General features: G+C 44.9%; 2 protein-coding genes across 2 annotated transcripts in view; both read right to left on the bottom strand.

The window, feature by feature from the left end:
* ANKRD40 (ankyrin repeat domain 40) overlaps nt 1-15,897 on the bottom strand; it is a 141,597-nt gene that overhangs the window by 20,682 nt on the left and 105,018 nt on the right. The window lies entirely within an intron of this gene.
* Nucleotides 663-3,859, bottom strand: LOC135057927 (UDP-glucuronosyltransferase 2A2-like). Its single transcript, XM_063963636.1, has one exon. The coding sequence runs from the start codon at nt 3,659-3,661 to the stop codon at nt 2,063-2,065; it is 1,599 nt and encodes a 532-aa protein (XP_063819706.1). The 5' UTR covers nt 3,662-3,859; the 3' UTR covers nt 663-2,062.

The raw sequence follows: 15,897 nt of genomic DNA, 5'->3' as shown, positions 1-15,897 counted from the left end.
ACCACCGGACCCAAAACGCGGCGAGCACAGTGAGCCCATGAGGGGACTCACTGCACTCGCTGCCGGGATTCCGGCTGTATGCATTCCGGCATCGGTCTCCTGACTGCCGGGATCCCGGCTGCCGGTGTCTCATACCGAATCCCTAGTGACTATCGCTGGCTCCCATAAATCACAGGATATAACATTTTGGCCCATTGGCTGTGTTTGGTAACAGATATTACATGGGAAATCATAGTTGTCAAATTTGAATAATTTCCTAACAGGTGAGCACTAATCTGTGGACATTTTGGAGCTTATTTAATACCCAGCTCGACTAGCAGCTAGATTTACTACAAGTGGCTTTGTAAGCTGCCTCTTCCTGGTGGGTCTATATATAAACCACATTACATTTTCCTCATTCACATCACATTTTCCTCATTTGCGTCAAAATGACACCATATGCCACTCAGATGTCTCATGCCAGAAGATCCTCACAGCTCTCAGACCAACACTTCTAACAAAATGCCCCCACATACTGTTGCCATAAATGTCCCTACATACTCTTAAACCTTCTCAAGCCTTAAAATCCACATGTACTATAAAATTCCCTCTTTCACCACTAAGACTTCCTCATAGGCCCTTTGCATATCACTTAGATATCCTTACAGTTCCCTTGCATGCCACTTACACCTACTCCATCCACATGCCTTAAACAGTGATCTACACAGCCGAAGCCTGCACAAGAAAGAGAGAGAGCAAAGGAGCTAATGTGATGTGGATACCTCTGCTTCCATTCAGTTTTATTCTCTTCTTTACAACAGAGCAAAGAAAAAGTAAAATCAGAGCACAGAGCTGGGCCCACAGGTGAAGGAACAATGAGCTGCTGATGGCCCGCCTGTATCATACCACTGTTATAGACCGCAAGCAGTAACGGAAATCAAGTTTTAGTCTTATTTAATAATGTGCTCAGAGCAGTGATATGCTGCAACCTTCTAGATACCAAGGGGTAATCTAGTAGGGTGCGAGAAGCTGGAGGCGCGGGAATGCGCATATTTTACAGCAGCAATCGTTTACAAGGCAAAACCAGGTTGGTTTTACTTTGTAAATTATTGCCACCTGTGGTTCTCAAATTGTGTGCCTAGGCACCCTGGGGTGCCTCGGGATACTTGCAAGGGTGCCTCGGATTGGTGGTCCAGGACCAAATAAAATGTATTTATGGTCAGTGTAATAGACAAAACCAGTGCTGGTGGCTGTCAATCATAAAATATGTTAACAAACAGAAACAAAATCTTTTCCCTCACCACACTATTGAACCTAAGGATAACATATAAACACAATTTACTTAATTTAATATCTCTTTCTAAATTTCACAATAAGAAAATTTTGGCCTAGGGGTGCCATGAAAAAAGTCTGATATTCTAGGGCGTGATTCAAGAAAGTTTGGGAACTACTGATAGCCTCTTTAAAAATACAGGAATTCTCGCACAAACTCCCGCACCTCCGGCTTCTCGCACTGTATTACATTTGCCCCCATATTTTTATCTTTCTACTTTAGTCACAATATTGAAAGCTAACATCTGATTTGTTGCTATTTGTTGTTATAATTGTGGTATTATATCATGCTGTTTACTGTGAACTGTTTACAACAGAGCTTTGCATAATGCGCATATAGCTCTTAGCTCTATAAAACTCTTATTCTCATTGTTTACAGTTGGCTGAGGCATTTGTGGTTCTACAATTGTTCTACAAACTAGTAGTCCCAGCATCTGAAGAACCGCAAATTACCTAAACCTCATCTAGTGAATTTGTCTTAATTTATACATTTGAATCATGCTTTGATTGTTTTCTATGTACCATAATCAAAATGTGTGTCCTCAATACACCCGGAGAAGCTCAATCATTATTCATCATCTATTCCTTATTAAACAGTTTAATTATATAAATTCTAAGCTTGCATGGACAATTATTTTAACTTATCCCATTACAATAAGTTGTGCAATTGAATCACCTTATTTAAATGGTGTGTGTTTAAACCAGGATTGCTGTGCACATGGTCTAGAATTCAAACAAAGGTAATTTAGCCTCAGGATCTCTTCTGCTTTTGCTTCTGCTTTCCACAGCATGTTCTTAACACAGCTCTGATTAATCTGTATGTCAAATAGGAAGCAATGATGAGTATGATGAGCAGAACTATAATAACATCAATCAGATAGTATTGGTACCAACGAAGGTTATTGCCTGCTGCCTGCAGGTGTCCTGCTCCTCTATGGCGCATGACAAACTCAGTCCAAAACACAGCTAAATCACGTGGTGGAACAAGTTTATCTCGATGAAGCAGAGACAGATATTTCATGGCCTTATTGTAAGATGGGTCATCAATAACTAGACGTACTGCATTGAAAACATCTTTGGCAGTAACAGCTTGTGTGTTCTCCAGCAGGACAGCAGCCCCTCTGATCTTCAGACGAAGTAGGTTTTCATACTGGTCACCAAAAAGTGGGAATCCTATTATGGGTACACCATGGTAAATGGCCTCATAGACACCATTCTCCCCTCCATGTGCTAAGAATGCTTTAGTGTTAGGATGACTGAGAAGGTCATTTTGTGGAAGCCAATCTACAATCTTAGTGTTATTTCCCAGTGTGTCCAGAGGTTCTCCAGAGTAACGCCAAATGACTCGCTCCTTCAGTTGTGCTAAACCTGCTGCAATCTCTCTGGCAATGTTGAGCGGTAGGTACCTAACAATAGTCCCCAAGGAAAAGACTACCACTCCTTGCTCTGAACTATCCATGAAGTCATGGATATCCTGGGGGAGGCGTTTGGCTGGTCTCCCTTGAAAGCCACCAATATATACAGCATTGGGCATGGTTGGTCGAGGAAACTCAAACACAAAGTCCACTTTCATCAAGTAGATGTCAGCCTTCCTGTACATGTCAAAAACTCCAATATCTGTGTTAAGATAGTGTTGAATCAATTTGTCATAAACTGGGTACATTAGGAGGTGGCTGGTGGCCTGATAAATATAATAGAGGACAAAATTTTTAACTCTTTCTGAGAAGATCATTCTGTCAGTCACTCTAGAGTTTATCACTGGCACATAGGAGAGTGGAGATGGTGCAATAGCAAAGTGTATGTCTTCTGTAACCATCCACCTTCCAAAAAACACTATGGGAAGCTTCAATCGATGAGCCAGCATTACTCCTGCCACATTAAAGGGGTCAGCTAGAATCAACTCAAAACCAGCATTTGTCAGACGGCCTATAGCTTCCTGGTTCTCAAATAACGATTTAAGTGCAACGGTTGCCATTTTAGTCCCAGTCTGAAGTGCTTGGATGAAATTCCATGCAACGGTGAAGGAGGAATCATGCTTTGTGAAAGCTTGCTGAAAGATCCAATTCAATGCATACTCTTCAAATTGTTTTCTGCTGAGCACATGTTCATCAGACACAGAAATGTTCTCCACCTTGAAGTGTTCAGACAGCTCCTCAATGTACAAGCTGTTTGAGTTTCTAATGACTGTTAAATCATGTCCTTTCTGAACCAACTCCATTATTAAGATTTTTATATTAATCCAATGGCTTCCGTCTACTGGTACAACAAGTATTTTCCCAGTCTGAGCACAGGTCAAGAACAACACACAGGTCAAGAAACAAACACCAAATACCTTGCTTCTGACTGCCATCTTACATGAGCCACAGATTTATAAGAGGAGTTCTTCAGGAGATCTTGCACTTACTACTAAAGAACATGTAACGGGATCAACTCTGGGCTGCCAGACTTAATGTAAAGTGCACAGTCATTCTGATGTTGCATAGAGGCTCCTCCTTTCCCTTCTATATAAGTATTTTGTCACAGCAATGCTCCTTTACAATGCACAACAAGCATGTTCTCACATTTTTTTTACAACTTGTATTCACTGAATGGTATTGCCTTCTTGTCTCACAATACGAATGCTTTTCAGTACCTTTATCTGTATTCTGTCATAGCAATTTGACTTGTACTTTAGACTCTGACGGAGGAAGGACATAGGAAGTTCATTACTGGAATAAAAACAAATATGCAGTTTCTCTGGCAACCTGCCAAAACGCGAATCATAAGTACTCAGGGCAGGTGCAGACAATGGGGATCACATCCCCCCCCCCCCCTCCCCACTCAGAAGTGCTCCCTTAACTCTCCCCAACTTGGAGATGTTCTCAAAATACAACACAAACTTCTACTGTCATCTTGAACATTATTTATAATTAAATTCTGAATGTCAGTATTACTAATAAAGGACATTATGGAGCAACAGCCAAATGCTAGCACGCTCAATGGGACATCCACTCTCGGATACAGTACCTAAAGTTTATTTTCCAGCATGTCCTAAATATATAAGAATGCTCTAATGTACATTCCGTTGAGATCTGTTGTATGCAATCAAACAACTGCATACATACTAATACATACATCCCAAGTGTCCCAATTTCAGCAGAATAATCCTTTTACCTGTGTGGATGACTTTTATTGCTTAGCCTAACTAACTTTACAAAGACAGTAGCACCATCTAATATTGTGCTGTATATTTTACATTGTACAAAATCTCTTTGTTAACAATATTTGCAGTTTTTTCTTCAGGGATTAAAATAAAAGATGCTTGGGGCTACTAACTCGTGAGCAAGCCACGTAAAGCTGCCCATGGGAGAAGCAGCTGGTCATGAGATCTACGCCTGCAGCCAGGAGCTTTTTTGGGGGTATGCAAAATATGTATATATATTGTATATTTATATCCATATTCATTTTGGATTTGAGGAGACGGCACACTGCACACGCCGAGTGTCAAGTGTCTGTTTTTTCCTTTGTTGCGTCTCTCCCTGATGTCACATTGAGATCATACATACCTCAATTTCTTTCTAGGTCAATAAGCTATGCAATTGTTCATAAACAGTTCCTAGAAGCATATTTCTAAACAAAATTGCTATGTGCAGACACAACTCACAGTTCTATTATATGTATAGATTCCAAAAACTCGGCACTCTACAAACCGCTGCATTGTATTACATATTGATAAGCTGCACTCACATAATTCGTCTTGATAAGTTGCTGGGGTGCATTAACTCAGGAGCGTCCAACAGTTTGGTTGTCACCATACATAAACATGTAGCCATAGAGAGCACTGACCAGTCTTCTAATAGTTAAATACCTTGAAACTTTATTCCCTCAACACAATAAAAGCATGTCTGTCGACATTTTGGTCCATGCAGGAAACTTTGTCAAGCCAACCATAGACATGTAAAAAAGGTGCATCACTTCCAGGACTCCTTGTCCTTCTTTACGCTAAAGATAGTTCTTAATGACATTGGCTGTATGTTTGGTGTCGTTGCTTTGCTGCAGAATACATTTGGAGCCAATCAGATGCCTCCCTGATGTATTGCATGATAAATAAGTACCTGCCTGTATTTCTCAGCTTTGAAGCACAAAGAAACAGGCAACATTGAGGACCATAGATGCAAATGTGCGCTATATTGCAGGACATGCTTTTTAAGACCTAACCTGGAATTTTGTTTTAAGCTTTTGCAGATGACACTTACCAATTTTTTTTTTCTTTGATGGTCAATTTTATATGCAATAACACAGGATGCGCCATGGGGTCCAGTGTGGCCCTGGCATATTCCAATATTTTTATGCTAGAGGTCGAGCAAAAAATCTTTGAGAAAAAGGATATTGCAGCAATATTTCTTTCTATTGCCGATATACAGATGATCTTCTGTCATTCTGGATGGGATCTAAGGAGGCACTTATGACAGTAAGTGATAGACATTATGGCATCACCCACCCAGTGAAATTAACATACACTATCAGTGAAATGACAATCAATTACCTTGATGTGCAAATCTCTATTTTTGAGGGTCATCTAACCACGTCCCTTTTTTCCAATCCCACAGATAGGAACAATCTCCTACAATATAGTAGTTCTCACCCAAGGCCACTAAAACATGGTCTGCCTTATTCCCAGTTACTGCGGATTAGGCACATTACATCTGACCCCACACTAGCTGAAACTCAGATGAATGACATGATCTTGAAATTTCAGACAAGAGGATATAACCACACACTCCTTGCTGAGGCTAAACATAAGGTTATAAATACTGCATGTCACAATCTCCTCAAATCCAAAAAGAAAGGGCAAGCCCAACCCATGATTCCTTGGATGGGCCATTATAATGCAACTAGCAAGGGGATCAATAACATTTCTAAAAGTCTATGGCCAGACGTACAGTCTGACCCTGTCCAGGGGGGTAAAAAGGGCTGTATAAGATGTTCGTGCGCTACTTTCAATTCATGATTCCGGGTAAAACATTCCAGCAACCACAATTGGGCAAAATGTACTATATTACACATAGACTTACATGCAGTTCTCGATTTGTAGTCTATCAATTGGCCTGTCCCTGTGGGCTGTCATACATTGTTAAGAACCAACGTACGTTTAAGGAATTCAGGCGGCGACAATGCTCCGTTTCCTAGGTGGAGACGAAGCGTTGCGGGGGCATGACCTATAAATGGGGAACATGCCTGCGCGAGTGGGGGCGTGATTGCAGCAGCTGCATGGCATCACATGCAGCCGGCGCGATTGGGAACATGGCGGTGGGCCTCCTGCGGGCACAGCTAAGCTGCAGGTGGGCATAAGGAAACCGGTTTCCTGACAAAGCCTGTCTAAAGGTGAAACCGGTTGATCCCAGCGCAAGTGACCTAGTCTGCCAGCAGAAATTTGGACTTTTGGATCTTCACCTACTTTCAGCACCTTTCCTTATGCCCACACTGTGAGTAACCATTTGGACTTTTCAGATGAGGCTATTTTCGGGACTTTTGTTTTCATCACACAGCGCCTGATTTTTATTACATCCAGATTGGATAATAGAAAATGTATTGCCATCTACGATACTTACGATCTATCAGTTCTTGGGTGAGAGTAAACCGCCCTTCAGGTGTGTCCTCTCCCAAGCTTACACTGATGTCTATGTTATATGTTTATTTTGTCTGTATAGCATATGTCTGTATACCGGTATTAGGCTTGATGTACATATAGCAATCTTTTCTCCCCCACCTTATTAATAAATACTCTTTGATTATTGAATTATTACTCTTTTGGGTGTATACACAATTTTATTTATTATATACAGTTTTTACACCATACACTTAATTATATTGTGGTTTTAATCTCTGTCCTTATACTATATTTTCCATATATGTAAAGAGGGAGTGCGGACCCCTCTTACTGTCACTTACAGCAGCTATCCTCCTTAGTTAGTGATCAAACGCAGTACTCTAGCCACTCTGTCTCAGAACCTCATACCTATTATGGTACGGGGTGCTCTTCTTCTAAAGTATGTATTTGAATTAAATCTACCCCTTTGAGATTTCTTGGACGACTGATTACTAATCTCCATAAGGTCTATAATATGGAGAATAATTAGAGGAATTTCTCCTGGTTTTATATCTTACTTGTTGCCAGCTGGCTTGATTGTCTCTATAATGATCTCTCGGTTGTCTAGCTGTATCCTCAATTTCCTCATTAAAATTAATCCTAGAAACCCTATTCCTTACCGGAGATCCATTATCACTCCAATTATGTACTTTACCACTCACATAGTCGTGGGAGCGCGGACTTATGCCCCATCTATTGAAGACTACACAGGTGTTGGTGGAACGCAGACATGCGCTCCACCTGATTAGCGTTCCAGAAGGTGGGTATTAATGGAGACCCCACATGTATTACGGGCCCAATTGAGATTGGGGATTTAACTAATAATAAACACTGCATGGCCAGCTACATTTAGAGAAGGCTGTTCTCATTATGAGGATAGAAAAAACTAGGTAACATCTTTATTTGTATGATCACCCTCATTTAATGGATAGGAAATGATGACATAATCCTTGCACTATAAATACCTGGCAAGGGCAGTATGCTGACACTTGCACTGCAGACAGGGCCGGATTAAGGGGAATTGTGGGGGCCCCTATCAATAAAATGATCAATGATATATATATATATCCAGGGGCGTATCTAGCCATTGGCCAGGATGGCACTCGCCAGGGGCGCCAGCTGAGGAGGGGCGCCGCCTGGTTGTGCCACCCGTGGCCAAGGGGCAGATTCACTATGCCCCTGTGTCCCCCACCTGCAGGGATGCCCGGCAAAGACCACAGAAGGCAGCAGCGGCAGACACTGTTCTTCTCGCCAGGGTCCGGCACCGCTCTGCAGTCTGCACTACAATCAAGTAACTCTTTAAAACTACAGCTCCCAGCAGCCATTGCTGCTGTGAGCTCCCGGCAGCAATGGCTGCTGGGAGCTGTAGTTTTGCAGAGTTACTTGATTGTAGCATGGACTGCGGAGCGGTGCCGGACTCTGGCGAGAAGAACAGTGTCTGCCGCTGCTGCCTTCTGTGATTTTTGTCGGGCATCGGACGACGACAACACAGGTCAGCAGCGGCGGATTGGGATGCCCCCCTCCCCTCCCGTTGACTTCAGTGGCCGTGCTCCGCCCCACTTTGGCCGATTCCTATATCCGCGGCTGCGGCGATATGAGCTTCTGCGCATGCGCAGAACAAAAGCTCATTCAAACTGGAGCCGCGACAGTGAAGCTAGTGTGTGCTGCTGAGGCAAGTGACCAGGGACAGCGAGCGCACAGAGGGGCCAGGCGTCCAGGGCCAGGCAAACAGTGTATTAGCAGGGGGTGCCCTGGAGCCATACAACCCTTGGTCCCTAGGACCCAGCAGCCTGCAGCAACTGGAATCGAGACCTTGTCCTCAGACGTGAGCATGTGCAGGTTAGTGATGCCGGTGACTCTTTGATCAGCTATGAGATTGTGTCTGACTGCAATGCGCCCTCCCAAGTTCCCATCCCCTTATCTGGATTTTTCAGCTGCACGGTCAAGACGGGGCTGTGCTGTGCTGTGATAGGAGGTCGGGGGTTGGATGCCTAGATCCCGCGAGGCACTGACTAACCAGAGCCGCTACGGCACAGGCAGGAAAGAGCTGGTCTCTGCGGCTCTGGACCCCGTCCCTCACATGGTGCACATCATCAGCGCTGACTGTAGGGAAGCTCCTCAGCGGCACTGCTGTTAAGAGGACAGCTGAGCCGCATATGAGGGAGCTGGTCGCTGCGGCTCTGGACCTTTTCCCTCATGTGGTGCACATCGTCGGCGCTTGAATGCCGGGTATGCAGCTGGGCGACTCCCACACTATCACCAATGGCATAAAACTTCATATTTCTAAATACTCACATTACACACATATGTATATAAAAGTGTAATCAACGATATACATAAACAATTTTACCTCGCCAAACAACATTGTTATCATGAGCCCCCCCCCCAAAAAAAAAATACAATAAGAAACAACCTTCAGAACAATAGGGACCTGATTCAAGAATCTCCAAAATAGTACATACTTTTTCTACATTCTTCCTCCTTCCCACTAACAGGGGTCTACCGTATATATAGATCCTGAAGATGATTAAGTAAAATCGAAACGTTGATCATATCTGCGGGTATTTCGTTATTTCTTTGCAAGACCTGTGAGTGTCGCTTTCACGAAAGATAGTGTGTGTGTGTGTGTGTATATATATATATATATATATATATATATATATACACATATATATACCCCCACATACACTGTGTATATATAATAGGCTTTTCTCCTAGTCCGTAGAGGATGCTGGGGACGCTTCAAGAACCATGGGGTATAGACGGGATCCGCAGGAGACATGGGCACTTTAAGATTTTGAATGGGTGTTAACTGGCTCCTCCCTCTATGCCCCTCCTCCAGACTCCAGTTATAGGAGCTGTGCCCAGGGAGACTGACATTTCGAGGAAAAGGATTTATTGTTAAACTAAGGGTGAGATACGTACCAGCTCACACCACCAAACATGCCATACAACCTGGCAAAACAGAATTCCAGTCAACAGCATGAACAAAATCAGCAACAAGCTGACCATAACCAAAACACAACCTTTGTGTAGCACAAGCAATAAATATTAAACAAGTACTGCAGATAGAGTCCGCACTGGGACGGGCGCCCAGCATCCTCTACGGACTAGGAGAAAAGGATTTACCGGTAGGTATTAAAATCCTATTTTATCATACGTCCTAGAGGATGCTGGGGACGCTTCAAGAACCATGGGGTTTATACCAAAGCTCCAGAACAGGCGGGAGAGTGCGGATGAGTCTGCAGCACCGATTGACCAAACATGAGGTCCTCCTCAGCCAGGGTATCAAACTTGTAGAACTTAGCAAAAGTGTTTGAACCCGACCAAGTAGCCGCTCGGCAGAGCTGTAACGCCGAGACCCCATGGGCAGCCGCCCAAGATGAGCCCACCTTTCTCGTAGAATGGGCCTTCAGCGATTTTGGTAATGGCAATCCCGCCGTAGAATGAGCCTGCTGAATCGTATTACAGATCCAGCGTGCAATAGTCTGCTTGGAAGCAGGAGCCCCAATCTTGTTGGGAGCATACAGGACAAACAGAGCCTCCGTTTTCCTAATCTGAGCCGTTCTATTGACATAGATTTTCAAAGCTCTGACCGCATCGAGAGACTTCGATTCCGCCAAGGCTTCAGTAGCCACTGGCACCACAATAGGTTGGTTCATGTGAAACGATGAAACCACCTTTGGTAGAAACTGCTGACGAGTTCTCAACTCTGCTCTATCTACATGGAAGATCAAATAGGGGCTCTTGTGAGACAAAGCCGCTAATTCAGACACCCGCCTTGCGGACGCCAAGGCCAACAGCATGACCACTTTCCAAGTGAGGAATTTGAGCTCAACCTTATGCAAAGGTTCAAACCAATGAGATTGCAGGAACGCCAACACCACGTTAAGATCCCACGGTGCCACTGGAGGCACAAAGGGAGGCCAATTCTTTCTGAAAGAAAATTGATTAGGCCGAAATTTGTACTTTAATGGAGCCTAACTTTAGACCCGCATTCACACCTGCTTGCAAAAAATTGAGAAAACGCCCCAGCTGAAATTCTTCCGTAGCAGCCTTCTTGGATTCACACCAAGACACATATTTTCTCCAAATACGGTGGTAATGTCTCGCCGTTACTTCTTTTCTAGCCTGAAGTAGTGTGGGAATGACTTCACTGGGAATACCCTTTCGGGCTAGGATATTGCGTTCAACCGCCATGCCGTCAAACGCAGCCGCGGTAAGTCCTGATACATGCACGGCCCTTGCTGTAACAGGTCCTCTCGTAGAGGAAGAGGCCAGGGATCTCCTATGAGTAATTCCTGAAGAGGCGGATACCAGGCCCTCCTTGGCCAGTCTGGAACAATGAGAATTGCCTGAACCCTTGTTCCTCTTAAGATCTTTATCACCTTTGGAATGAGTGGAAGTGGAGGGAACACATAAACTGACTGAAACACCCACGGTATCACTAGGGTGTACACTGCTATTGCTTGAGGGTCCCTCTACCTGGAATAATATCTCTTATGCTTCTTGTTGAGGCGAGACGCCATCATGTCTGTTTGAGGAATGTCACTTCTGTAAACCCCTCTTGATGAAGACCCCACTCTCCTGGATGGAGATCGTGTCTGCTGAGGAAGTCTGCTTCCCAGTTGTCCACGCCTGGAATGTAGACCGCTTACAGAGCGCTTGCCTGTCTTTCCGCCCAGCTAAGAACTTTTGTGGCCTCCGCCATTGCCGCTCTGCTCTTTGTTCTGCCCTGATGGTTTATGTACGCCACTGAGGTTATGTTGTCCGACTGAATCAAGACGGGCAGACCTCGAAGAAGATGTTCTGCATGCAGAAGGCCGTTGTAAATGGCCCTTAATTCCAGAATGTTTATGTGCAGACAAGCTTCCTGGCTTGACCATTTTCCCTGGAAATTTTCCCCCTGTGTGACTGCTGCCCAGCCTCGGAGACTTGCATCCGTGGTCACCAGGATCCAATCCTGGATCCCAAACCTGCGTCCCTCTAGGAGGTGAGAACTGGGTAGCCACCACAGGAGAGAGATTCTGGTCCTGGAAGATAGGATTATTTTCCAGTGCATTTGCAGGTGAGACCCGGACCACTTGTCCAACAGGTCCCACTGAAACACCCTGGCATGGAACCTGCCAAACTGTATGGCCTCGTAGGCCGCCACCATCTTCCCCAGCAACCGAGTGCATTGATGAATTGACACTCTTGCCGGTTTCAGAATCTGTTTGACCATGTTCTGGATTTCCAGAGCCTTTTCCACTGGAAGAAAAACTCTCTGTAATTCTGTGTCCAGAATCATACCCAAGAATGACAGCCGTGTTGTCGGAACCAACTGTGATTTTGGCAAGTTTAGGAGCCAACCATGTTGTTGCAGGATCGCCAGGGAGAGCGTAACGTTCTTCAGTAATTGCTCCTTGGATCTCGCCTTTATCAGGAGATCGTCCAAGTACGGGATAATTGTGATTCCTTGCTTGCGCAGGAGAACCATCATTTCTGCCATTACTTTGGTGAAAATCCTCTGAACAACAAACCTCAGGGAAGCCTGATGCGGAAGATATATGGGGACGTGTAAGTAGGCATCCTTTATGTCGACCAACACCATAAAATCCCCCTCCTCCAGACTAGAGATCACTGCTCGGAGAGATTCCATCTTGAATTTGAATTTTTTTAGATAGAAATTGAGGGATTTTAGGTTCAGAATTGGTCTGACCGAGCCGTCTGGCTTCGGAACCATGAACAGGCTTGAATAAAGACCTTCTCCCTGCTGTGACGGGGGTACCGTGACAATGACTTGATTTTGACACAGCTTTTGTATTGCAACGCATACTACCTCCCTTTCCAGAAGAGAAGCTGGCAAGGCCTTTTTGAAAAATCGGTGAGGGGGCACGTCTTGAAACTCCAATTTGTACCCTTGGGCTACTATTTCCAATACCCAAGGATCCAGGGCCGAGCAAACCCAGACCTGACTGAAGAGTTGGAGACGTGCCCCCACCGGTGCGGACTCCCGCAGAGGAGCCCCAGCGTCATGAGGTAGATTTGGCAGAAGCCGAGGAGGACTTCTGTTCTTGGGAACCTGCCACAGCCGGTGACCTTTTTCCCCTTCCTCTAGTAGCAAGGAAGGAAGACCCTCGTCCCTTTTTGTATTTATTGGGCCGAAAGGACTGCATCTGATAGGAGGGTGTTTTCTTTTGTGGTGCAGGGACATAAGGTAGAAATAATGACTTACCCATGGTAGCCGTAGATACCAGGTCAGCGAGGCTGTCACCAAACAATACATCACCTTTATACAGCAGAGACTCCATAGCCTTCTTAGAGTCAGCATCAGCATTCCATTGATGAATCCACAATGCCCTCCTAGCCGAGACTGCCATGGCATTGGCTCTTGATCCCAAAAGTCCAATATCCCTCGCAGCTTCCTTTAGGTAGGCTGCAGCGTCCCTGATATAACCCAGTGTCAAAAGAATGCTATCACTATCCAGGGAATCCATATCAGATGACAAGTTATCTGCCCACTTTTCAATAGCGCTACTCACCCATGCCGATGCAACGGCAGGTCTGAGTAGCGTACCCGTAGTGACATAAATGTATTTTCTTGCTTACGATCCGCAGGATCCTTCAGGGCTGCCGTGTCAGGAGATGGAAGCGCCACCTTTTTGGAGAGACGCGATAGAGCTTTGTCCACAGTGGGGGGTTGACTCCCACCTGTCCCTATCCCCAGAGGGGAATGGATATGCCACTGCAATACTCTTGGGAATCTGTAACTTTTTGTCAGGATTTTCCCAAGCCTTTTCAAAAAGCGCGTTCAGTTCATGAGAGGGAGGGAACATTATCTCAGGTTTCTTTCCTTTAAACATACAGACCCCTGTGTCAGGAACATCAGAATCTTCCGTGATATGTAAAACGTCTTATCGCCATAAACATGTACTGAATTGCTCTTAGCCAGTTTAGGATTCAATCTGGCATCACTATAGTCGACACTGGAGTCAGAGTCCGTGTCGGTATCTGTATCCGCTATCTGGGTAAATGAACGCTTCTGTGACCCCGAGGGGGTCTGTACTTGTGATAATGCATCCTCCATGGATTTTCTCCATGCCTGGTTCTGAGACTCTGATTTGTCTAATCTCTTATTCAATCGAGCCACATTTGCATTCAAACCACTCAACACATTTACCCAATCAGCAGTCGGCGGTGCCGACAGGGTCACTCTCACGGTCTTTTCTGTCCCCACTCCAGCCTCCTCCTGGGAAGAGCACTCAGCTTCAGACATGTCGACACACGCGTACCGACACCACAACCACACTGGGGCTATAGGGGACAGACCCACAGCAAAGCCTGTTAGAGAAACACAGAGGGAGTTTTGCCAGCTCACAACCCAGCGTCTATCCCGGTACTGAAACGTTTAGAGTTATGCCTCAGACCTGTTAGCGCTATTAATATTGAGAAAACAGCACCAAATTACTGTCCCCCCCCCCCCCCCCCCCCCGTTTTTGTACCCTGTTACTTGTACAGCAGTGTAGGAAGCCAGGACCAGCATCTCTGCAGCTCTGTGAAGAGAAAATGGCGCTGATTAGAGCTGTGAGGGCTAAGCCACGCCCCCTTAATGGCGCGCTTCAGCCCCGCTATTTTTACACATATTTATACTGGCGGGGGTCTGGTTTTAGTGCCCAGGCACTGTATACCCCTTTTGCCAGTCCATTTAGTGAGGTTTTATGCTGCCCAGGGCGCCCCCCCTGCGCCCTGCAGTGCCGCTGTGTGTGTGGGAGCATGGCGCGCAGCGCGGCCGCTACGTGGTACCTCAAAGCCGTCACTGAAGTCTTCTGATCTTCTTCTACTCACCCGTCTTCTGACTTCTGGCTCTGCAAGGGGGGTGACGGCGTGGCTCCGGGAACGAACATCTAGGCGTACCTAGCAATCAGACCCTCTGGAGCTAATGGTGTCCAGTAGCCTAAGAAGCAGAGCCTTGAAACTCACAGAAGTAGGTCTGCTTCCCTCCCCTCAGTCCCACGAAGCAGGGAGCCTGTTGCCAGCAGGTCTCCCTGAAAATAAAAAACCTAACATAAAGTCTTTTTCTGAGAAACTCTGGAGAGCTCCTCAGTGTGCATCCAGTCTCACTGGGCACAGAATCTAACTGGAGTCTGGAGGAGGGGCATAGAGGGAGGAGACAGTTCACACCCAAAGTCTTAAAGTGCCCATGTCTCCTGCGGATCCCGTATATACCCCATGGTTCTTGAAGCGTCCCCAGCATCCTCTTGGACGTATGAGAAATATCTATATATATATATATATATATAGATATATACCCCCACACACACTGTATATATATATATATATATATATATATATATATATAGATGCAGCAGCTAGGAGTGTTTCTTTCTGTTGAGAGGCACAATTGCAGTGCTTTGCCTTGTTCAAATTGATACCTGGACGATATCCAGTGATTAGCTGCTCCAATTGGCTTTATTTAATTGAATCGGCACTGTTGCGGTGATCTGCCTTGTCCAAATAAACACTTGGACGACACTCAGTGATCAGTCACTTTATGGGCTTGATGTAATCTAATTGGTACTATTACAGTGGTCTGCTTTGTCTAAATTGACATCTGGAAGATATCCAGTGACCTGCCACTTTATGGGTTTAATTGAAATAAATTGATTCAGAATTACTCTAAATTTCAAAAAAGGTTTTTGCCCAGTGGATAATCAGTGAAAAGGGTCACTTCTAATTCAATTCTAATTGATACCCTATATGGCGAAATTTGGTCCGATACTATTTTAAGCATTGTTAAATTGCCTTTTTGAAGACACGATAAGATGTATGTCCATATTGTGATTCTTTGATTAATACACCCTGATGAAGTCTGTAGGACGAAACGCGTTGGAGTAGCACATTGTTCTCTGACATCTCTTCAAAGAAGATCAATTTGATGTTGTTTGAATTACCAACACAACTATCGTCTGTACAAA

Source organism: Pseudophryne corroboree, chromosome 3, assembly GCF_028390025.1.
Source record: "Pseudophryne corroboree isolate aPseCor3 chromosome 3, aPseCor3.hap2, whole genome shotgun sequence".
Classification (NCBI taxonomy): Eukaryota; Metazoa; Chordata; class Amphibia; order Anura; family Myobatrachidae; genus Pseudophryne; species Pseudophryne corroboree.
This window is presented reverse-complemented; position numbering and strand designations above follow the sequence as displayed.

Bases quoted from the DNA above. Each gene is read 5' to 3' on its own strand.
- LOC135057927 (XM_063963636.1), bottom strand. From the start codon at position 3,661: ATGGCAGTCAGAAGCAAGGTATTTGGTGTTTGTTTCTTGACCTGTGTG.